The 23,906-nt window shown below is 45.6% G+C and overlaps 1 protein-coding gene across 3 annotated transcripts; it reads right to left on the reverse strand.

The window, feature by feature from the left end:
* Nucleotides 1-65: 65 nt before the first annotated feature.
* PHYH (phytanoyl-CoA 2-hydroxylase) lies at nt 66-23,591 on the reverse strand. Of its 3 annotated transcripts, none has more exons than XR_013397666.1 (9): nt 23,454-23,591; nt 21,766-21,824; nt 18,779-18,889; nt 17,702-17,870; nt 15,120-15,201; nt 12,061-12,242; nt 6,826-6,975; nt 4,087-5,183; nt 66-378 (listed from the first exon to the last, which is right to left on the reverse strand). XR_013397666.1 is itself a non-coding variant. In NM_001195489.1 (9 exon segments), coding segments are annotated over 9 exon segments (1,017 nt in total). In that variant the 3' UTR covers nt 115-324.
* Between the last annotated feature and the right edge of the window lie 315 nt (nt 23,592-23,906).

A 23,906-nucleotide genomic window follows, 5' to 3' on the forward strand; every position in this document is an offset into this window, starting at 1 on the left:
CAAATGATTCACTTCTGCTTGGGTAAAGAGCTAATTGAATGAAAGAAATTGATTTAACACTTAAATTATACACCAATCACCTTTATTGGCTGCAACCCTAAATTAGTTTTTCTTAAAACAGTAATACTTCACTTTTACTTTTTTTATTTCCATTAAAGCAACACCATTGCGCTGCAAAACTAACTCTCTGCAATTAAGTACCTGATACATGTTTTCTGCTTTTAACAAGTGATAGAAAAGCTTACATCATCTCATTAAGAAAACATTTTCCTTAGACATTTTGTTTGGTTTTGGTTTTCTGTTGAGTTATAGCAGATGGCTATTTCAAAGATTGATTCTTTCTCCTTTCACAAGTCGAGCTCGAAACATCCAAATATCCTGGAAATAATACCAAACAGAGTGAGTTTATGGAACACTTCAATCTGCCCTCCATTTACCTTCAATTTCACCATAAGACAAAGTTGATTTCTAGCCTCTGTGAAACGTTAAATAGGTTAAATAGGGAAAATAATCCCTGTAATAGTTATATTGATTAGTAAACAAAACAACTCAAAATAAGCTACTTAATCAACTCTTTTTAAAGAATTTTTTGGGGACACAATCTCACCCCATTGCCTAGGCTGAAGTGCAGAGGCTCACTGCAACCTCCACCACCCGGGTACAAGTGACTTTCCTGCCTCAGCCTCCTGAGTAGCTGGGATTACAGGTGTGCATCACCACACCTGGCTAACTTTTTGTATTTTTAGTAGAGACAGGGTTTTGTTATGTTGGCCAGACTGGTCTCAAACTCCTGGCCTCAAGTGATCTGTCCGTCTCGGCCTCCCAAAGCCTCCCAAATGCTGGGATTACAGGTATGAGCCACCAATCTTGGTCTACTTAATTAGCTTCTAAAACAGTGCTAACTAAATTAAGTCAGTGGTTACCCCAGCTGCTGTCAGTCTTTCCTGTTTTATTCAGGATATTTATTGGTGCCAGGTAACATAACTGGGTTGATGTCATGTCTGGTTACAGAACAAACAGTTCACTGCCATTTTTCTGCTTACTTTTTTTTTTTTTTTTTTTTGAGACAGAGTTTTGCTCTCGTTGCCCAGGCTGGAGTGCAAGGGCACCATCTTGGCTCATTGCAAATTCTGCCTCCTGGGTTCAAGTGATTCTCCTGCCTTAGCCTCCCAAGTAGCTGGGATTAGAGGCATGTGCCACCACACCTAGCTAATTTTGTATTTTTAGTAGACACAGGGTTTCACCATGTTGGCCAGGCTGGTCTCAAACTCCTGACCTCAGGTGATCCGCCTTTCTCAGCCTCCCGAAGTGCTGGGATTACAGGAGTGAGCCACTGCACCCGGCCTGACTACTCTCATGTTACTCGTCTGAGCCGTTTTGAGTGTTCTGTTCCTGATGAGATGATAATGGTGAACATGGTATCAAGGATTACTGCTTTGTTTGGTGGGTTTTTCCCCCTTTGACCTTAATAAAATAATTCAGATGTTCTTATTTCTTGGTTCTTGTTTATTTTTTAGCAAACAGCAAGGTATGGTGGAAAGAATAATTTTCAAATTTGACCTGACTCTGAAATCAAGCTTTGTCACTTAGATAGCTTAGATCAACCTCTGGGACTTGTTTTCTTGTCACTGACAGCATGGAGCTTATACTGAATGCCCCACTGGGTTTTGGTGAAGAAAATAAGAAAATGAATACGAATGTGCTTTTGTACTTTACCCAGAACTATGTAGCAGAGGTTAGTATTGTTATTCTAAATATAACTTACAGAGTAATTAAGCTAAACGTGGGAGGTATTCATTTGGCAACAACCTTGACAAACCTCAAACATGATGTATATATATTTGTTCTCCCTTAAAATTTAGGATGTTAGCTCAAAGCTCCAGTTGACAAAATGTATAGGCATTTTAGGTACTGAACAAAAAGAGAGGAAGGACAAGAATTTCTAGGACTTGCAAATGCAAAATCAGAGCATTTTCAGAGATGGGACACATTTCCAGGTTCTAAAGGGAGAAGCAAGATTCCTTTTTTTTTTTTTTTTTCTGACAGTCTTGCTCTGTCACCCAGGCTGGAGTGCAGTGGCGTGATCTCGGCTCACTGTAAGCTTCCGGGTTCACGCCATTCTCCTGCCTCAGCCTCCCACGTAGCTGGGACTACAGGCACCTGCCACCACACCCGGCTAATTTTTTGTATTTTTAGTAGAGATGGAGTTTCACCATGTTGGCCAGGATAGTCTCGATCTCCTGACCTCATGATCTGCCCGCCTCGGCCTCCCAAAGTGCTGGGATTACAGGCGTGAGCCACCACGCCTAGCAAGAAGCAAGATTCCTGAGCTGCGAAGGTATTTCAGAAGATGATTCCCAATAGCATGGTAACATGGCACTGGTGCACAGGGACCTACAACTGGCTGAGGAGCCCACAGTTATCACTGTACTCGGTTTATCTGGGGGGCGTGCATGCATTTATGATGATCTAATGCAAATTTAAAAAACAGAATCAGCTTCTTGGTTCAGAGGTTGAAATGTGTATATTCTACAAAGTTAATATGCTTGTTTATTTGCCTTGATTGATAATCTGTCTATTAATGATCAGCAGTACTGAATATCCATGGGTTAAAAACAAATAATTTGAGCCTGAGCAACACAGTGAGACCCTATCTCTACAAAAAAATAAATAAATAAACTAGCCAGGGCACAGTGGTGGGTGCCTGTAGTCTCAGCTACTAGGGAGGCTGAGGCAAGAGGATTGCTTGAGCCCAGGAGGTTGAGACTGCAGTGAGCTGTGATTACACCACTGCACTCCAGCCTGGCTAACAGAGTGGGACCCTGTCTCTAAAAATAAACAGTTAATTAAATTTTAAAAATTTACAAATGATGTGTATTAACTAGGAAACCATATGAAATATTGTCAAATGCCTGTTACTGATAAGCATTAGTGATCTTAAACTTCTGCTACATGCAAACTAGGCCTCTCATAAAACTCCAGATGCACATTTGCCAAAACAGAAACTTGCTCAAGAATTGCAATCTGGGCATCTTACTGGATTCCCTAATGCACAAATACTCTATTATTTATTTATTTATTGAGACGGAGTCTCGCTCTGTCGCCAGGCTGGAGTACAGTGGCGCGATCTCAGCTCACTGCAACCTCCAATTCCCTGGTTCAAGTGATTCTTCTGCCTCAGCCTCCTGAGCAGCTGGGATTACAGGCACGCGCCACCAGACCCAGCTAATTTTTGTATTTTTAGTAGAGACGGGGTTTCACCATGTTGGCCAGGAAGGTCTCAATCTCCTGACCTCACGATCTGCCTGCCTTGGACTCCCGAAGTGCTGGGATTACAGGCGTGAGCCGCCACGCCCAGCCATAAATACTCTCTATTCTATACTAATAAACATGGCCTAGGATTGGATCCCAAACCTATAACTTTCCTTCTATCCCTTCAGAAGGTTTTTTTTTTTTTTTTTTTTTTTTGAGACAGGGTCTCACTCTGTCACCCAGGCTGGAATGCAGTAGTGCAGTCACACCTCACTGCAGCCTTGACCTCAAGCTCAAGTGAGCCTTTCAACTCAGCCTTCTGAGCGGCTGGGACTACAGCTATGCTCTACCCCACTTGACTAGTTTTTATTTTTATTTCTTTTTCAGTAGAGATGGAGTCTCACTATGTTTCTCAAGCTGGTCTCCAACTCCTGGGCTCAAATGATTCTCCTGCTTTGGCTTCCCGAAGTGTTGGGATTACAGGCATGAGCCACCGTGCCCAGCCAGAAGGCAAGGTTTTGTCTTTCATTTTCCCTCATCTAAATCTGTAGTTTCATTTTCCTTCACTGCCCTGTGTGAAACAGGACGGCCTGTACATCTTTGGACAGCCCAGAGACATAAAGAAGCAGCAGGAAGTTCTCAAGTCTCCTGCACGGGGGCCCAAGTGTAAATGGAAACTCCATTGTCATTTTTGGTGGGGGCTCAGCCATGTCCCTAAAATGAATCTCAACCCAAGCACTATATACTGTCAAATAAATTAGGTATGAGAATGATGAAGCCTCTGAAGAAAAGGAAAACCTGAGATTTTTACCTTGCTGTTGTATATGGACATACCTTCAGGTCCATGCTGTTTTCATCTCCCCAGAATTTATTTGCTATTCCTACAACTTCCTTCTCAATGTTTTCTTGACTGGTGCCCTTCACATCGATGTAGTGACAATCGGCACTGGCGAAATGGCAGGAAATTGCCTGTGCAAAGTGAACAAATTGATATTGGAGAAAAACATCCCATTAATAACAGCGACCAAGCAGGGAGTCTTTCTTTTAGAAAGTCAATTATTTCACTCAGTATTTGATTTCCAAATGGAAAGTCAGGTCCATTGCGTCCTGTGTCAATCTCTTTGTAACTAAGCCTCTTTTTGTTTCCAGCTAAAAGTTAATTGAGAAATTTCAAACGATCATTAACCAGACGTGACATTTATTTTTGAAAGGTATATACGGGAGAGGGAATGAAATTATGTCAGCAACAGGTCTTTAGGTTTTTTTTTTTAGCATTTGATTTTCCTAATGAATGGATATCCCAAAGTCTTAAAAAGGACTGCACTCCATGGCAATTTATCTCAAAAGTTAGTTACCTGGTCCAGTTTGGGATGGATTGTTATTTCAGTGGCAATAGATTATGAAAAGAACTAAAAATACCTTGAGAAAGAAAATAATGCAGACACCTTCTCTCAAATCAAAGGACATTTAAAAGCCAATACCATTGACATATATTACCCCTCTTGCTTCCTTCTGAGGGTAAGGATGAAATTACTTGGTTCTCCCTATTTTAGAAAAAGTTATAAACAGATCTAAGATGCAAGGCAATCGTTAAAACTTACCTTTTATGTCACAAGTGATCACACTTGTCAGAAAGACTTTCTACTTTGCCCCAAACAACAAATGTCTAGAGAGTGGCGTCACAAATCCCATTGCCTCGTAAGCCCTGGTGCCATACGGCACTGTAACAGAGCCCAAGGCAAAGGGAAAAGATGCAACCCTATATCTGTATCTTTACGTAATTATAGTAATATTTTTCCAGAACATTAAAGTCATTAAGCCTGGGCATGGTGGCTTATGCCTGTAATTCCAGCATTTTGGGAGGCCAAGGCAGGAGGACCACTTGAGGCCAGGAGTTCAAGACCAGCCTGGGCAACATAGCAAGATCATGTCTGTACAAAAAATGAAAAAATAAAATTAGTCAGGTGTGGTAGTGCCTGTCTGTTAGTCCCAACTTCTCGAGAGGTTGAGGTGGGAGGATGGCTTGAGCCATCACACACACCTCAAGAGTTCCAAGCTGCAGTGAGCTATGACTGCGCCACTGCACTCCAGCCTGGGCAAAAGAGTAAGATGCTGTCTCAAATAAATATATAAATAAATAATAAAAAATGTTAAAATAAAGGCATTAAAAAACATTGGGCCAGGCAAGGTGGCTCACATCTGTCATCCTAGCACTTTGGGAGGCCAAGGTGAGAAGATTACTTGAGGCTAGGAGTTCAAGACCAGACTGGCCAACATGGTGAAACCCCATCTCTACTAAAAAATACAAAAATTAGCTGGGTGTGGTGGTGTGTGCCTATAGTCTCAGCTACTCAGGAGGCTGAGGCAGGAGAATTGCTTCAACCTGGGAGGCCAAGGTTGCAGTGAGCTGAGATTGCATCACTGCACTCCAGCCTGGGCAACAGAGCAAGACTCCATCTCAAAAAAAAAAAAAAAAAAATTGGAAAATTGCAAAGTCAATATATTAAAACTCACAACATGATTTGCGTCATTGTGCCTGCACCTCCCTACTTGCACAGCTCTGAAGGTTGCACTAGTGTGGGGTCCAATACTGACTTTTGGCATTGTGTGCAGCCAATACATTGGATATTTTGCATTAACTTTGATTTTTTTTTTTTTTTTTTTTTTTTTTGAGACGGAGTCTCGCTCTGTGGCCCAGGCTGGAGTGCAATGGCAGGATCTCAGCTCACTGTAAGCTCCGCCTCCCAGGTTCACGCCATTCTCCTGCCGCAGCCTCCCGAGTAGCTGGGACCACAGGCGCCCGCCACCACGCCCGGCTAATTGGTTTTTTTTTGTATTTTTTAGAAGAGACAGGGTTTCACTGTGTTAGCCAGGATGGTCTCGATCTCCTGACCTTGTGATCCACCCACCTCAGCCTCCCAAAGTGCTGGGATTACAGGCGTGAGCCACTGCGCCTGTCCCAATTTTGATTTTTTTAAATTTCGCATTAAAATATTACTAAACTTGATTGCAGAGGTTTTTTTTTGGCATGCCCTTAAATTTTACCCCTGGGAAGAGTGCCCCAACTTGTCCCACCCTAATCCTGACCCTGATAAGGCTGGTGGAAATATGAATGAATGGAAGACGAAATTTGGCCCCTAACCCGTAGCTTCAGGAGATAACAGTGATTTTTTTTTTTTTTTTTTTTTTAAATAGAAGCAGGGTCTCGCCATGTTGCCCAGTCTGGTCTAGAATTCTTGCCCCCAAGTGATCCTCCCGCCTCAGCCTCCCAAAGTGCTGGGATTACAGGCATGAGCCACTGCACCTTGCTTTCATAATCAATATTGACAAGGTTAGGATCCTGAGGTCACCTGGCTTCTTACTGATAAGAGCCCGAAAAGACCAAGGTAAGCAAATATATTTCCTGGTAAATAAATTGGACTAAAGTCCAGGTTGGTTAAAAGCCATAAATCTTTAAAATATTAATGCAATTAAATTAAAATTTTATTCAATTAATTTGAATTAAATGAATTAAATACAATTTTTGTTTCTAACCCACGCATCTGCAGCAGATGCGGCAATGTGAATGCTCACCTTCCGGAATCCCTGGGTTTTGTTCTGACCAGACCCATGGATGAGCAAAGGATGGAAGAAAACGGTGTCTCCCTTCTCCATCACCAGGTGCACCCGAGCGTTGTTTTCCTCGTAGTCCTGGATCCCGTGGAACATTTTGTTAACTCCCCCCTAGAACAAGAAGCAAGCCAAGTCTACGTTTGAGGGGGTACCATAATTAAAAACATTGTCAGTGGTTCATCAGGGAAAGAAAGCATTTCCTTCTGCCAAGAAAAAGAAATGTCTAAATTAAATGCTTACTTTTTTCAGTATACAAAAGCCTCTTAGATATCTGGTTTTTAAGAGTTACATGTTGGCCGGGCACGGTGGCTCACGCCTGTAATCCCATCTCTTTGGGAGGCCAAGTTGGGAGAATTGCTTATGCTCAGGAGTTCAAGATCAGCCTGCACAACATGGCAAAACCCCATTTCTGCAAAACCTGCAAAAATTAACCCGGTCTGGTGGTGCAAGCCTGTGGTCCCAGCTACTCAGGAGGCTGAGGTGGGAGGATCGATTGAGCCAGGAGGGGGAGGTTGCAGTGAGCCAAGATCACACCACTGCCCTCCAGCCTGGACAACAGAGCAAGACTGTGTCTCAAAAAATAATAGTAATAAAAAAAGAAGTCACATGTTGATATTAAAATCACTGATATTTTTGGAGCAAATGAACAATGTGGAATTTCCACCTGCCCTTCATGACTGCATTATACATGAAGAGCTAGCTTAGTTTTACCTTTTGTGGTCAATGCAGGCAACCACCTATCTCTTAGGCATTTCCAGCGTAAATCTGTAAGTGTTCTCAGCATGTTCTCCTCCTCACCAGAACTTTAAATAAATCCTTCATCTCTTACTCAGGAGTGTCTCTGAGAAGCTATTTCCCCAAAATAGAGGGGAGAAAATGCTCAATTTTTCTGAGCTCAAAGACACTTATGTCACATCCAGAATAATGAAAGAATAGTAAATTAAAACACTGTGTTTGTTTGTAACTGTTTCCCAAATTAGTTACTGCTTTAGGTAATGGGGTTATGTTTTATTAAAGAAATTGACCTGAGAAGCACCTTATGAGTCAGAATAAGGAAAGCAGTCCATTCCTGTTCCTAAGCGCATCCTCAGTTCCTTTCGGTAATGACTACATCCCTCTTAGACAGTGCTGAGACTCGGACCCAGAGCCCTTCTCTCCTGGCCAGGGTGAATGTGTGACCCACACTAAACTAATCATACCTCCCACTCTGCATCTGTGCAGGGTATCTGAGACTCCACACACTCTTGAAGCCCTGCAAACCTTTCCCTTTGCCTTCCATCAGCCAAAGCCCACTGCAGTTGTGTGCACCAAACTTTATCTAAACCTTAGCTTCACTGATGAGTTTCAAACGAAATGGTTTTATATCAGGATCCAGACACTCAGATATTTTCATTTGACACTAATTATTGATGCAAGAAATCTGAGACGTTCTTTTATTATTATTGAGATGGAGTCTTGCTCTGTCGCCCAAGCTGGAGGGCAGTGGTGCGATCTCACCTCACTGCAACCTCCATCTCCCAGGTTCAGACAATTCTCCTACCTCAGCCTCCCAAGTAGCTGGGACTACAGGCGCTCACCACCAAGCCTGGCTAATTTTTTTATTTTTAGTAGAAACAGGGTTTCACCATGTTGGCTAGGCTGGTCTCAAACTCCTGACCTCAAGTGATCTGCCCAACGCAGACTCCCAAAGTGCTGGGATTACAGGCGTGAGTCACCGTGTCCAGACGGGACAGGAGTTCTTAAAACCATGTTCCTCATTTCCTATCGAACTACAATTCATTCTCCGTGCTTTAACAATGGGGGCTTTTTCTGTTCACAGCATCATGGGTTTCCAGGATCTTTTCTTTTTTTCTTTTTTCTTTCTTTCTTTTTTTTTTTTTTAAGATGGAGTCTTGCTCTGTCACCCAGGCTGGAGTCCAGTGGCGCAATCTCGACTCACTGCAAGCTCTGCCTCCTGGGTTCACGCCATTCTCCTGCCTCAGCCTCCTGAGTATCTGAGACTACAGGCACCCGCCACCACGCCCGGCTAATTTTTTTTTTATTTTTACTAGAGACGGGGTTTCACCATGTTAGCCAGGATAGTCTCGATCTTCTGACCTCGTGATCCGCCTGCCTCGGCCTCCCAAAGTGCTGGGATTACAGGCGTGAGCCACCGTGCCTGGCTCTTTTTTTCTTTTTTTGAGACAGAGTTTCGCTTTGTTGCCCAGGCTGGAGTGCAGTGGCATGATCTTGCCTCACTGCAACCTCCACCTCCCGAGTTCAAGCTATTCTCCTGCCTCAGCCTCCCAAGTAGCTGGGACTACAGGTGCACACCACCACACCAGGCTAATTTTGTATTTTTAGTAGAGACAAGGTTTCACCATGTTGGTCATGCTGGTCTCGAACTCCCGACCTCAGGTGATCCACCCGCCTTGGCCTCCCAAAGTGCTGGGATTACAGGTGTGAGCCACTGTGCCTGGCCCAGGATCTTTTCTTTTTCTTTTGATACAGGAACTTGCTCTGTCACCCAGGCTGCAGTGCAGTGGCACCAGCATAGCTCACTGCAGCCTTGAACTCCTGGGCTCAAGTGATCCTCCTGCCTCAGCCTCCCAACTAGCTGGGACTACACACATGCACCACCATGCCCAGCTAATTATTATTATTATTAATAGAGACGAGACCTCACTATGTTGCCCAGGGTGGTCGTGAACTTCTAGGCTCAAGCGATCCTGCCACCTTGGCTCCCACAGGATCTTCTCACCTTAGACCTAACGTGTTAATAGTCATCTCTTGCTGGGCGCGGTGGCTCAAGCCTGTAATCCCAGCACTTTGGGAGGCCAAGACGGGCGGATCACGAGGTCAGGAGATGGAGACCATCCTGGCTAACACGGTGAAACCCCGTCTCTACTAAATACAAAAAACTAGCCGGGCGAGGTGGCGGGCACCTGTAGTCCCAGCTACTCGGGAGGCTGAGGCAGGAGAATGGCGTGAACCCAGGAGGCGGAACTTGCAGTGAGCTGAGATCTGGCCACCGTACTCCTGCCTGGGCGACAGAGCGAGACTCCATCTCAAAAAAAAAAAAAAAAAGTCATCTCTCTGGTTTCTTCACTTCTAGACTCCTATACCTGCAGTGCATCCTGCACCAGACCCTGACGTTATTGTCCTTGAAGAGCCGATTTGATCCCATCACCCATGAGCTCAAATGCATTTAACAGTTCCAAGCATCAACAGCCGAATGGATGAACAAACCATGGTTCATGGTGCAGCCATGCAGTGGAATACTACTCAGCAATGGAAGGGAAAGAACTACTGTTGGCCGGGTGCGGTGGCTCACACTTGTGATCCCAGCACTTTGGGAGGCCGAGGAGGGCGGATCACAAGGTCAGGGGATCGAGACCATTCTGGCCAACATGGTGAAGCCTCATCTCTAATAAAAATATAAAAATTAGCTGGGCGTGGTGGCTTGTGCCTGTGGTCCCAGCTACTCAGGAGGCTGAGGCAGGAGAATTGCTTGAACCAGGGAGGTGGACATTGCAGTGAGTCAAGATCACGACACTGCATTCCAGCCTGGTGACAGAGTGAGACTCCATCTCAAAAAAAAAAAAAAAAAGAACTACTGTCATACACAATAGCATCAACGAACCTCAAAATCACCAGGCTGAGTGAAAGAAGCCAGCCTGGAACAAAAAAATCTATGCTGTGTAATTACATGTCTATGACATTTTAGAAAATGCAAACTAATCTCTAGTAACAGAAAGCAGCTCAGTGGTTGCCTAGAGCAGGGAGAAGGATGGAGTATCTTGACTGTGGTGATTTCACAGGTATGCGTGTGCGGAAAATGATCAAATTATACATGCAAAATATGTACAATTTACATACAATTATACCTCAATAAAACTGTTTTTCTTTTTTTTTAATTAAAAGCTGTTCAACTGGACGTGGTGGCTCACACCTGTAATCTCAGCACTTTGGGAGGCCGAGGTGGGCGGATCATGAGGTCAAGAGATTAAGACTATCCCGGCCAACATGGTGAAACTCCGTCTCTACTAAAAATACAAAAATTAGCCGGGTGTGGTGGCTCATGCCTGTAGTCCCAGCTACTCGGGAGGTTGAGGCAGGAAAATCACTTGAACCCAGGAGGCAGAGGTTGCAGTGAGCCAAGATCGCGCCACTGCACTCCAGCCTGGCGACAGGGTGAGACTCCTTCTCAAAAAAAAAAAAAGCTAAAAAGAAAAAAGGTCTTCAATCTTCCTTAAAAGTTTGAACTAAAAAGTTCCCATTCTCCCCCAAATAAACTGCAGACTTGTTAGTATAACAGTCTTTTCTAATCTGGTCCTAATGTACCTTTTTGGGCTCACCTCCTCTGCCGCTCCCCAAAATACACCCCCACCCCCAACCCATCTAGACTGCGAGCTCCCTGGATCCTTCTCATTGTTTGGTCAGGTTCAGGCTTGCCCTTGACCTTTTGCTTTCCCATATAGACTCTTCCCTATGGGACATTGTACCCTGTCCTGCAAGACTCAGGTCAAACACCAGCCTCCCCAGATCCTTTGCTGGTCTCTGCAGTTCAAAGGAGATAATCTCTCCTTCTTTACTCCAAGAGCCATCAGTTAGTGAGTAAGACTGGCTTGGTGCCTACCACACACATCTGGGGTCGAAGGGTTTATGTCTTACCTCTGCAGCTAGGCTTTACAATCTCAGATCCTATACAGTAGCTACCCAAGCACCCCACCTTGGCTGGCTTTCAAACATGTGTTGAGGCCAGGTACAGTGGCCCGTGACTTTAGTCCCAGCACGTTGGGAGGCCGAGGTGAACGATCACCTGAGGTCAGGAGTTCGAGACCAACCTGGCTAACATGGCAAAACCCCGTCTCTACTAAAAATACAAAAATTAGCTGGGCGTGGTGGTGCACACCTGTAGTCCCAGCTACTGGGGAGACTGAGGCAGGAGGATGGCTTCAACCTGGGAGGTGGAGGTTGCAGAATTGAACAAGACACTGTCTCAAAAAAAAAAAAAGGATGGGTTGAAAAAAATAGGTGTGATGAATGTTTTCTCTGACATCCTTGAACTTTCTCTGATCCTCACTGCAAATCTTAGGACAGTGTTTTGCTCAGAAAGGAAATGCCATCTCATTTGTAAAGTCTTTATAGATACTGATGTGAAACAGAAACCGCAAAGGAGATTCGGATCAAGACTCAGCCGCCGGGCAGACCTACCTCCCACTTGGGGTAATCGTGAGGCTTCAGGGAGCCCTTGTGTGTTCCTGGGAGCACAACCAGACAACCATTGTTCCGGTCGATGTGCTCCATTGCTGTCCAGGCACAAACGATGAGATTGCTGGGCCTGAAGGGGAAATAGTGCAGGTCCTGGTGCAGGGGATGACGGGACGTCTTCTTGCCTGAAAAGAAAATCTGCTATTAAAGGATGCTGGAGGCCGGGTGCAGTGGCTCACGCCTGTAACCCCAGCACTTTGGGAGACTGAGGCAAATGGATTGCTTGAGCCTGAGAGTTCAAAACCATCCCGGGAAACATAGTGAGACTCCGTTTCTACAGGAAAAAACAAAACAAAACAACAACAAAAAAACTAACTGGGCATGGTGGCGTGCACCTGTAGTCACAGCTACTTGGGAGGCTGAGGTGGGTGTATCACTGAGCCTGGAGGTCGAGGCTGCAGTAAGCTGGGATTTTACCGCTGCATTATAGCCTGGGTGACAGAGAGCAAGTCCCTGTCTCCAAAAAAAAAAAAAAACAAAAACAAAAAACAAAAAATGCTCATCTCAGAATTCTTATCCTTTGCCTGAAAAAACAATGACCTGTCCTCATAAGAACCAAACAAATGAAATAATGCTAGAGAAAATCAGCCCCGGAGAGATAAACACCAAATCAACACAGTGACTCCACATCTTCAAGCCCTGCACTCCCTTCTTCTGGGTTGCTGGTAGCTCAGTGTGTATGCACACTATTTTCCAGCAAGTGGTACAACATCATCATCTCTGTTGTGCTTTATTCTTTTGCCACTCTGGATTGGGCACGGCACCTAGCATGTAGTAAAGTGTTCAAAAACCAGTTGCATTAATTACATTGAAGAGAGTGATATGGAGTCAAGTTTGAAATCCCTTTGAAGTGGTTGATATCAAAAAAAGTTCTAGGCCGCATGTGGTGGCTCACACCTGTAATCCCAGCACTTTGGGAGGCTGAGGCAGGCAGATCTCTTGAGGCCAGGAGTTTGAGACCAGCCTGGCCAACATGGTGAAACCTCATCTCTACAAAAATACGAAAATTAGCTGGGCATGGTGGTGCACGCCTGTAGTCCCAGCTACTTGGAAGGCTGAGGGCTGAGGCAGGAGAATTGCTTGAACCTGGGAGGCAGAGGTTGCAGTGAGTCAAGATCATGCCACTGCACTCCAGCCTGGGAGATAGAGCGAGACTCTGTCTCAAAAAAAAAAAAAAAAAAAAAAAAAAAAAAAAAGGCCGGGCATGGTTCCTTACACCTGTAATCCCAGCACTTTCGGAGGCTGAGTCAGGTAGATCACCTGAGGTCAGGAGTTCAAGACCAGCCTGACCAACATGGTGAAACCCTGTCTCTACTAAAAATACAAAAAAAGTTAGCTGGGTGTGGTGGCGGGCACCTGTAATCCCAGCTACTCAGGAGGATGAGGCAGGAGAACCGCTTCAACCCCAGAGGTGGAGGTTGCAGTGAGCTGAGATCGAGGCACTGCACTCCAGCCTGGGAAACAGAGCAAGTCTCAATTAAAAAAAAAAAAAAATTCTCTAAGAGGTCCTCATCCCCCACGACTATAGTCATTCGGTGTCGTGTCCATTCAGAGTGCCCATGACCACAGTGACATTCGCCCCTGGTTTGCTCCCTGAGCCTGGCTCCCAAACACCTGATCTCCGCAGGGAGGGAGACCCGTAATGCTAAGCCGCCTTCTATCACATAAACCCTCCCGGTGATCAGAAGGAAGAAGAGGCAGAAAGGATAGGGGACTCTCTCATGGCTGATTTCTACTGCAGGCACAGAGGAATTCCCCAGTGTAGTCCACGTGGTCTGCACTAGAATCTCTGGACTTGAACTCCTGGGCTCCAGCGATCCTCCCCGCTCAGCCTCCTGAGTACCTGAGTAGTTGGGACCGCAGGTGCACATCCACACCCAGCTTGGGGAAGGTTATTAAAATACAGAAACCTGGGTTAGATTTCTCAATAAGTCTCTCTGCCAATGAGGTTTTAGATTGTACATTTTGAGCAAGCACAAGACCAGGCGCAGTGGCTCACACCTGTAATCCCAGCACTCTGGGAGGCCAAGGCGGGTGGATTATCTGAAGTCAGGAGTTCGAGACCAGCCTGACCAACATGGCGAAACCCTGTCTCTACTAAAAATACAAAAATTAGCCAGGCGTGGTGGCACGCGCCTGTAATCCCAGCTACTTGGGAGACTGAGGCAGGAGAATCAAGAATCGTTTGAACCTGAGAGGTGGAGGTTGTAGTGAGCCGAGATCATGCTATTGCACTCCAGCCTGGGCAACAAGAGCAAAACTCCATCTCAAAAAAAAAAAAAGACAACTATAGTTTGTGACTCATAGTAACAATCTTAATTGTGTTAGTAATAATAATGTCTTCCTATCAGGAATGCAAGAATCCACACTAACACAGCTAAAAAGAGCTGATCAAGCTTAGAGACACTGAATGGCAGGAACCTTTGATATATGAAGAGTTATGTCCGTTAAACTGTATTTTTTGGTAAGCCAGTCATCTGAAAATTCAGCAACAGTCCTTCAGTTAATATCTGAAATCATTAGCACATTTCACTGTTATAGTGTAAATTATTTTAAGACTTACTCATCCAAAGTTTGACAGTTATACACATGATTATAGTTAGACATCAGCTATTATTTTATTATTTTGTTTTGTTTTATTTTATTTATTTTTTAGAGATGGGTTCTCACTGTGTCACCCAGGCTGGAATGCATGCCATTATAGGTTCACTGCAGCCTTCAACTCCTGTGCTCAAGCGATCCTCCCACCTCAACATTCCAATAGCAGGGACTACAAGTGCACACCACCATGCCTGGATATTTTTAAATTCTATTTTTAGAGACAGAGTCTCACTATGTTGCCCAGGCCACTCTCAAACTCCTGGCCTCAGAGATCTTCCTCCCTCAGTCTCCTAAAATGCTGGGATTACAGGCATGAGTTACTGCACCCAGCCAACCTTACACATTTTAATGAAACCCTTTTTTTTTTTTTTTTTTTTTTTTTGCTTCTCCCTTACAATTACCAGAATCTGGAGGTTTGTTTATCAACATTGTATGCATGGCCATGATATTAGGTCCAGTGAAGCACTCCACATATTTCAGAATCTAAGAAAACAAACAAACGAAAACAAACCTTGTGGGAAATCAGAAGTATTAGCAACTGGTACAAAGTACAGCAGCTATCCACGCAAGAACCAAGACATCAATAGTTTAAGAACCAAGTGGTATTTCACAACTCTGCAAACAAAGCATCAATAACCCAGCCACTGGAAATCATTCTAAATCTATAACACGGAATTAAATGGGCTTTTTCTGAGCTAGCTGGGAATGAAATCATTTTTTTTTTCTACAAGAAAGATGGGAGCTTTGACGAGATATCAATACAGATTTCTTGTCAACCCAAGCCGCAGAGGGTTGCTCAGCGGGAGGGCAGCTTCCTCTTCCTCACTGGAGCCTCTGCATACGAAGAGTCCCATACAATTTGCAGCTGTCATGAGTAGCCCGGAAGAAAGCAGAACGGTGGCTTAGAGGACATTTGACAACAGGGACGCTTGGCACTTGACAACTCATTACTGAGATCTGGGAACTAGGAGGTGACAGGAAACGGGGAAGCAAGAGTGAACAAGCAAAGCAGGTCCCAGGTGTTAGATGAAACATGTTAAACCAGTAATGACATGGGTCAGAGCGGCCGAGGGACACTGCATTATGAAGAAAAGGCTAGCATGGGAACCCATGACAGGGAGAGCTGGTTTAGTCATGGGGCCTGGGAGCTGGGCTGCTGCTACCTTGTGCACAGAACCCAGCAACGGAGGGGGGAAAAGCAGAAAGGGCTCAACACTGAGGTCCGGTGCAGTAGTTCACACCTGTAATCGCAGCACTTTGGGCAGCTGAGGCGGGTGGATCCCTTGAGGTCATGAGTTCGAGACCAGCCTGGCCAACATGGTGAAACTGCATCTCTACTAAAAATACAAAAATTCGCCGGGCATGGTGGTGCGTGTCTGTAATCCCAGCTACTTGGGAAGCTGAGACAGGAGAATCACTTGAACCCGGGAGGCGGAGGTTGCAGTGAGTCAAGATCACACCACTGCACTCCAGCTCTAGCCTGAGCAGCAAGAGTGAGACTCCATCTCAAAAAAAAAAAAAAAAAAAAAAAAAAGCCCATGATATTCAAATTTTGATTCCACAAAAAAATGACTCCAAAAAATGAGCCACTTTCTACTGCTTCCTCACTATTTGATCTCTTGTGTATAAGGAATATTGGCAATTTGATTATGAAACCCTGGAAAGGTTATAAAAGCCTAGGAGTCAGGCACACACTTGCTTTTTATAAAGCCTGGTAGTTTTCGGCATTCACTGAGGCTGGGATTTTCTAAACCCTGGTCATTCAAGAGCCATCTTCACAACTTCTGACATAACTTGGACTGTTATTTAGCCAATGATTTCCCTACCCTTAGTTAGCTCACTTCTTTTTTTTATTTTTTATTTTTATTTTTATTGTTTTGAGATGGAGTCTCGCTCTGTCACCTAGGCTGAAGTGCAATGGTGTGATCTCGGCTCACCACCTCCTGGGTTTAAGCGATTCTCCTGCCTCAGCCTACCGAGTAGCTGGGATTACAGGCGTCCGCCACCACGCCCGGCTAATTTTTGTATTTTTAGTAGAGACGGGGTTTCACCATGTTGGTCAGGCTGGTCTCAAACTTCTGACCTTGTGATCTGCCCACCTTGGCATCCCAAAGTGCTGGGATTACAGGCATGAGCCACTGTGCCTGGCAGTTAGCTCACTTCTTATACTCAATCTTTTTTTTTTCCTCTTTTTTTCCAATTCAGATAGTAGTCTCGCTATGTTGCCCAGACAGGTCTTGAACTCCTGACCTCAAGTGATTCTCCTGCTTCAGCCTCCCAAAGTGTCACTACAACTGGCCTTTTTATTTAATCTTGTCCTAATTGACAACATTCTTGAAATCATGAGTTTGGTAAACTGTTGAGTTTTTTCCAATACATTTAAAAATAAATATCTAACTATTAAAATAATTTATACCTCCTAAAATCATGGCATAGACCATCAGATACTGGTCCCACTCTTTAGAAATGTAGGAAATTGGCCAGGCTCAGTGGCTCATGCCTGTAATCCCAGCACTTTGGGAGGCCAAGGTGGATGGATCACGAGGTCAGAAGTTCGAGACCAGCGTGAGCAACATGGTGAAACCCCGTCTCTATTAAAGATACAAAAATTAGCCAGGTGTGGTGGCAGGCACCTGTAAACTTAGCTGCTCGGGAGGCTGAGGCAGGAGAATCACTTGAACCTGGGAGGCAGAGGTTGCAGTGAGCCGAGATTATACAACTGCACTCCAGCGTGGGCAACAGAGTGAGACTCTGTCTCCAGGAAAGAAAAGAAAAGAAACCCACTGATTTTACTCAATTCAACTCCTTTCCATATCCAGCTCTAAGAGCAGTTAATCCTGGGCTCAAGCGATCCACCTGCCTCAGCCTCCCAGAGTGCTCGGATTACAGGAGTGAGCCACTGCGCCGGGCCAAATCAGTGGGTTTTACAGGCGGGCACACATGCTGGCAATTAAGCAGAAGCAAAGCCAGGGTGGTCTCTGACCTCGGGGAGAGTGCAGTATCTGAAGAGCTCCTTATCTTCCTGGAAATCCTGGACCTTCGTGGTCATCTTCTCACTTGGAGTATATTCCGATTTCGAAATGGTCACATCTCTCATTACTACTAATCCAAATGGTTTCACCTCCTTTCTGCAGATTTTTTCAAACTCATTCCTAGAAAATTTAATTTGCAAATGATGTCGTCACCACTGGCTCTAAGCACCTGCCCTGCCCTCCTCTGTGGAAAGGGTTGCAGACTTGAGGGGTGGTTTCTCTGCACTAAGTCGGCCTCCAGCTTGAGGTCTGGATGGGAATGCCTCCCATTCCAATGAAAAGCAGGAGAAACTGTTAGCCTAGAATCCACTACCAGAATTAAATCATTCCCTAGTTTAGCATACCGGTAGGGAAGTCTTTTTATGATTTGGTTACATCGTAATAATAATAGCAAACACTTCTGTAACACTTACCATGTGCCCAGCTCTATTCAAAGTGCTTTCCATATATTTCACCTTATTTAGTCATAACAACACTAGGACATAAGTACTATTATTATCCCCATTTTACAGACGAGGAAACAGAGGCATGGGATGTGAAGTAAATTGCCCCAGGACACATAATATTAAGTGGTGGAGCTGAGACTGAAGCCCAGGCATGGTGGCTCCCAACCTTAATCCCAGCAACTGAGGAGGGTGAGGCCAGGAGTTCAAGACCAGCCTGGGCAACATAGTGAGACTCCCTGTCTCTAAAAACAAAGAAATAAAAAATTAGCCGGGTATGGTGGTGCACACCTGTGGTCCCAGCTACTCAGGAGGCTGAGGCAGGAGGATCGCTTGAGCCCAGAAACTTGAGGCTGCAGTAAGCTATGATTGCACCACTGCACTCTAGCCTACACAACAGAGTGAGGCCCTTTCTCAACAACAACAAAAAAAGTCAGTCTGGCACCAGAGCCGGTGCTTCTAAACACTTCCCAACAAACCAACTCATTAAAAAACATCTGTAAAGGCAGGAGTGAATCCACCTTACATTCTCATTACATGCACACAATACATACTTTTGTAAAATAACAAATAGTGTTACTGTACCGAAAACGTTGAATATCGGCATCAGGTACGAGATTTTTGATTACAAGAAACCCATTTTCTTCATAAAATTTTCTCTGTTCCAGGGTTAGAACATTATTATCCAGAGTATACCTAAAGGAGAAAAAGAATCCTAAAATAAGTTAAATGTTTAAATTACCGGCTAGGCACAATGGCTCACACCAGTATTCCTAGCACTTTGGGAGGCTGAGGCAAGTGGATCACTTGAGGTCAGGAGTTTGAGACCAGCCCAGGCAACATGATGAAACCCCGTCTCTACAAAAAAATACTGGTTGTGCCACTCCACTCCAGCTTGGGTGACAGAGTGAGACCCTGTCTCCAAAAAAAAAAAAAAAAATTTTAAATGACTTCCTAAAAATATGTATCAAGAACCTGAGGCTAGGCATGGGGGCTCACGCCTATAATCCCAACACTTTGGGAGGCGGAGGCAGGTGGATTGCCTAAGGTCAGGAGTTTGAGACCAGCCTGACCAACATAGTGAAAACCCATCTCTACTAAAAATACAAAGTTTAGCCAGTCATGGTGGTGGGCATCTGTAATCCTAGCTACTCGGGAGGCTGAGGCACGAAAATTGCTTGAACTGGGAGGCGGAGGTTGCAGTGAGCTGTGATCATGCCACTGCACTCCAGCCTGGGTGACAGAGCAAGACTCCGTCTCAGAAACAACAACAACAACAACAACAACAACAACAAAAAAACAAGAATCTAAGAAATGTTCACGCTCTTCAATCCAGCATTTCTAAGACCAAGGAAATCATCTGAAAACTTAAGCTTTATGTTCAAAATGTTAACTATGGTCACCAAAAAAAGTACTTGAGTGAGCCGGGCACAGTGGCTCATGCCTGTAATCCCAGCTCTTTGGGAGGCTGAGCCAGGTGGATCACCTGAGGTTGGGAGTTCGAGACCAGCCTGACTAACATGCTGAAACTCCATATCTACTAAAAATACAAAGATTAGCGTGCCTGTAATCCCAGCTACTCAGAAGGTCGAGGCAGGAGAATCGCTAGAACCCGGAAGGTGGAGATTGCAGTGAGCTGAGATCGCACGAGTGCACTCCAGCCTGGGTGACAGAGCAAGACTCCGTCTCAGAAAAAAAAAAAAAAAGTGCATTAGTGGAAGAAAAATTAACTACTGACACTATGTTCACTCAATGGAATATGACTCAGACATTAAAAATTGAGGCCATATAATAGTATGGACGGCAGGCACGGTGGCTCATGCCTGTAATCCTAGCACTTTGGGAGGCTGAGGCAGGCGGATCACAAGGTCAGGAGATCGAGACCATCCTGGCTAACACGGTGAAACCTGTCTCCACTGAAAACACAAAAAATTAGCCGGGCATGGTGGCAGGCACCTGTAGTCCAGCTACTGTGGAAGCTGAGAAAGGAGAATGGCATGAACCCAGGAGGCGGAGCTTGCAGTGAACCGAGATCGCACCCTTGCACTCCAGCCTGGGCTACAGAGCCAGACTCCGTCTCAGAATAAAATAAAATAAAATATGGACAATGTTTATTATAATAAAATATTATTACAATTATGTAAAACCAAGACACTATATTTAAAAAAAAAAAAAAAAGCCTGCAAAGAAATATGCCAAAGCAATTTTTAATAGTGATTGCCTTTAGTAATGGAATTAGGGATGATTTTAAAAAATTCCTTCTATTAGGCCGGGCGCGGTGGCTCACGCCTGTAATCCCAGCACTTTGGGAGGCCAAGGCGGGCGGATCACAAAGTCAGGAGATCGAGACCACAGTGAAACCCCTTCTCTACTAAAAATACAAAAAATTAGCCGGGCGTGGTGGTGGGCGCCTGTAGTCCCAGCTACTCAGGAGGCTGAGGCAGGAGAATGGCGGGAAGCAGGGAGGTGGAGCTTGCAGTGAGCCAAGATCGCACCACTGCACTCCAGCCTGGGTGACAGAGCGAGACTCTGTCTCAAAGAAAAAAAAAAAAAATTCCTTCTATTTCTCTGATGTTTCTGTAATGAATACATATGATTTTTCAGATGAGAAACAAATTCAATAAATTTTATATTTTTAACTGTCCAGTTGATGCACTCCAAGAAGTAAAGTAACAAAATCCAAATAAATGTACAGCATACCCATAAACTGAAATCACCCAACCTATTCCTTAAGATTGGAATTGTGGTTGTATGAGAATATTTAGGAAGGTCAAGATCTTCCCGTTTAAAGGTGATTTAAGATAAACCAAAGATGCTAGTTAATATGTCCATATAACCAAATTACAAGCTTAGCTTTTTTTTTTTTTTTGAGATGGAGTCTGGCTCTGTCACCTAGCCTGGAGTGTAGTGGTGTGATAGCAGCTCACTGCAACCTTGACCCCCCAGGTTCAAGCAATTCCCCCGCTTCAGCCTCCTGAGTAGCTGGGATTATAGGTGCACACCACCATGCCCAGCTAATTTTTGTATTTTTGTAGAGGTGGGGTTTCATGATGTTGTCCAGGCTGGTCTCGAACTCCTGACCTCAAGTGATCCACCCGCATTGGCTTCCCAAAGTGCTGGGATTACAGGCATGAGCCACCGTGCCCGGCCACAAGTTAATTTAAATATGATGTGTAATAACTGAATTTCTAAAAGTCAGATTATAAGGCTGGTGTGATGGCTCAGGCCTGTAATCCCAGCATTTTAGGAGGCCAAGGCAGGAGGATTGCTTTAGCCCAGGAGTTCAAGACCAACCTGGGCAACATAGGAAGGGCCCATCTCTATTAAAAATAAATAAATGTCAGATTATGTATTTTCTGGTATTTTTCCTTCTTTCTGAATCTTAAAATACATACAGAAAATTAGTCGGTCTTCAAAATTTTCCACAATTGTACTAATTAGAATAAATCCTGGAAACAGAGGATTTGTATAATAAAATTCTAATCAGGTAACATGTGGTATATTATATCATTACCACTCACGAAACTTTTGTATACATAATAGATTTCAAAATTAAAACTTAAACTACTTACTGGAATTGTTGAGGATGGAAACTGGCAGAGGCAATAGTCCCTGTAGTGGGATGAGCTACCTAGGATGTGAATTAAGGCAAATAAAGTAAAATACAGAAGGCCAGGTGCGGTGGCTCATGCCTGTAATTCCAGCACTTTGGGAGGCTGAGGCAGGCTGATCACTTGAGCTCAGGAGTTGCAGACCAGCCTGGCCAACATGGTGAAACCCCATCTCTACTAAAAACACAAATTAGGCCGAAAGCGCTGGCTCACGTTTGTAATCCTAGCACTTTGGGAGGACGAGGCGGGTGGATCACCTGAGGTCAGGAGTTTGAGACCAGCCTGACCAATATGCTGAAACCCCATCTCTACTAAAAATACAAAAATTAGCCAGGGGTGGTGGCGTTCATCTATAATCCCAGCTACTCGGGAGGCTAAGACAGGAGAATCGCTTGAACTTGGGAGGCGGAGGTTGCAGTGAGCCGAGATCGCACCACTGCACTCCAGCCTGGACGACAGAGAGAGACTCCATTCCAGGGGAAAAAAAAAAAAAATACTACTAGTACTACTACTAATAAGAATACAAATTACACTCGGGAGGCTGAGGCAGGGGAATAGCTTGAATCCCGGAGGCGGAGGTTGCAGTGGGCCGACATCGCGGCACTGCACTGCAGCCTGGCCACAGAGCAAGACTCTGTCTCAAAATAAAAACAATAATAACAATAATAATACAAATTCGCCTGGCATCGTGGCGCAACCCTGTAGTCCCAGCTACTTGGGAGGCTGAGGTAGGAGGATCTCTTGAGTCCAAGAGTGAGCCGAGATCGCACCACTACTGCACTCCAGCCTGGGTGACAGAGAGAGTCCCTGTTTCAAAAAAAAAACCCACAAAAGCAAAACTCTAGAAATTCCTTTTAAGGATCTCTTTTCTATCCGGTAACTGCAGGCAGTTGACATAGAATTGCATTGTTTCTTTAGCTTAATTGGTTACTTTCGGAATGTCACTCTCATCAGTCAACATGTTGTCTTTTCTTTCTCTCTGTTTCTCTCTTTTGGAGCGCACTGGCCTTCACGGCTCACTGTAACCTTGGAGTCCTGGCCTTGGCCTCCAGAAGAGCTGGGACAAATAGGCAAGGCGTGTGCCCCCGCGCCAGTCCTCACCCTCTGTCCTTCCCTAAATAGTGTCTTTATATAACTCGGTGGCAAGGCCGTAGTCCAGCAGGGAGGCCGTCCTGGGCAACGCCTGCCTGGCCAGCTCCTGCCCGGGAGGGCACCGTCCTGTACCCTCCCGTGGGAGCCGGGTCACCGCCTGCCTGGGCCCCTTCCAGGCAACCCTGCGCGCCTGTGCACCATGCGCCTGTGACTGGACATCTCTGGGTGTCTGGACAGCCGCAGGAGTCACACGCAGCCGGTGAAACGACATCTCCACAAAACAAGGAGCAGAGGCCCCCAGGGATCCCGGAGAGCAGCGCGACGCGGCAAGTGCCCCGAGCCCAGGGCGGCCGCGCGTGTCCTCGGGGGACGCAGCCTCCTCCCCGCTCCCCGGCTCCGGGAAGAGACGCGACCCAGGCGGGGACCCGGCGCGGAGCGAGGAGGCGCCGGGGCTGGGATGCGCGCGACGCCGAGGCCTCCACTCGGACCCGGGCCACCACTCAGGCTGCGGCGCCGGCGCCCGGTCCAGCCCGACACCCGCGCAGCTCAAAGGATACGACGGCCCCGGCCGAGGGGCGGCCGAGGTGGCCCAGTACGATCTGCAGGCGGGCGGCGGCGCGGGGCTGCTCCATGGCGGCGGCACGGGGACCCCCCCACTCAAGGTCTCGGCCCCATTTAGCTCCGCGGGCGGCTCCGCCTCCAGGCGCGGTCCGGGGCAAGACGCGGGCGGGATTAGGGGCGGCGCCATCTCGCGGGCCGGGCTGCTGGGGCGCCCTAGTCCGCTAGGGTCCGCGCGCCGGGCAACCGCGCGGAGCTGACGTGCTCCCCACACCATGATCCTTTCGTCCTTTCTTTTCTTTCTTTCTTTTTAAAAAGAGACAAGATTTTGCTCTGTCGCCCAGGCTGGTATGCAGTGCCCGATCATAGCTCACTGCAGCTTTGAACTCTTGGGCTAATTATAATTTTTTGTAGAGATGGGGTCTCCCTACGTTGCCCAGGTGGGTCTCAAA

This window comes from Macaca mulatta, chromosome 9 (genome assembly GCF_049350105.2).
Source record: "Macaca mulatta isolate MMU2019108-1 chromosome 9, T2T-MMU8v2.0, whole genome shotgun sequence".
Taxonomy (NCBI): Eukaryota; Metazoa; Chordata; class Mammalia; order Primates; family Cercopithecidae; genus Macaca; species Macaca mulatta.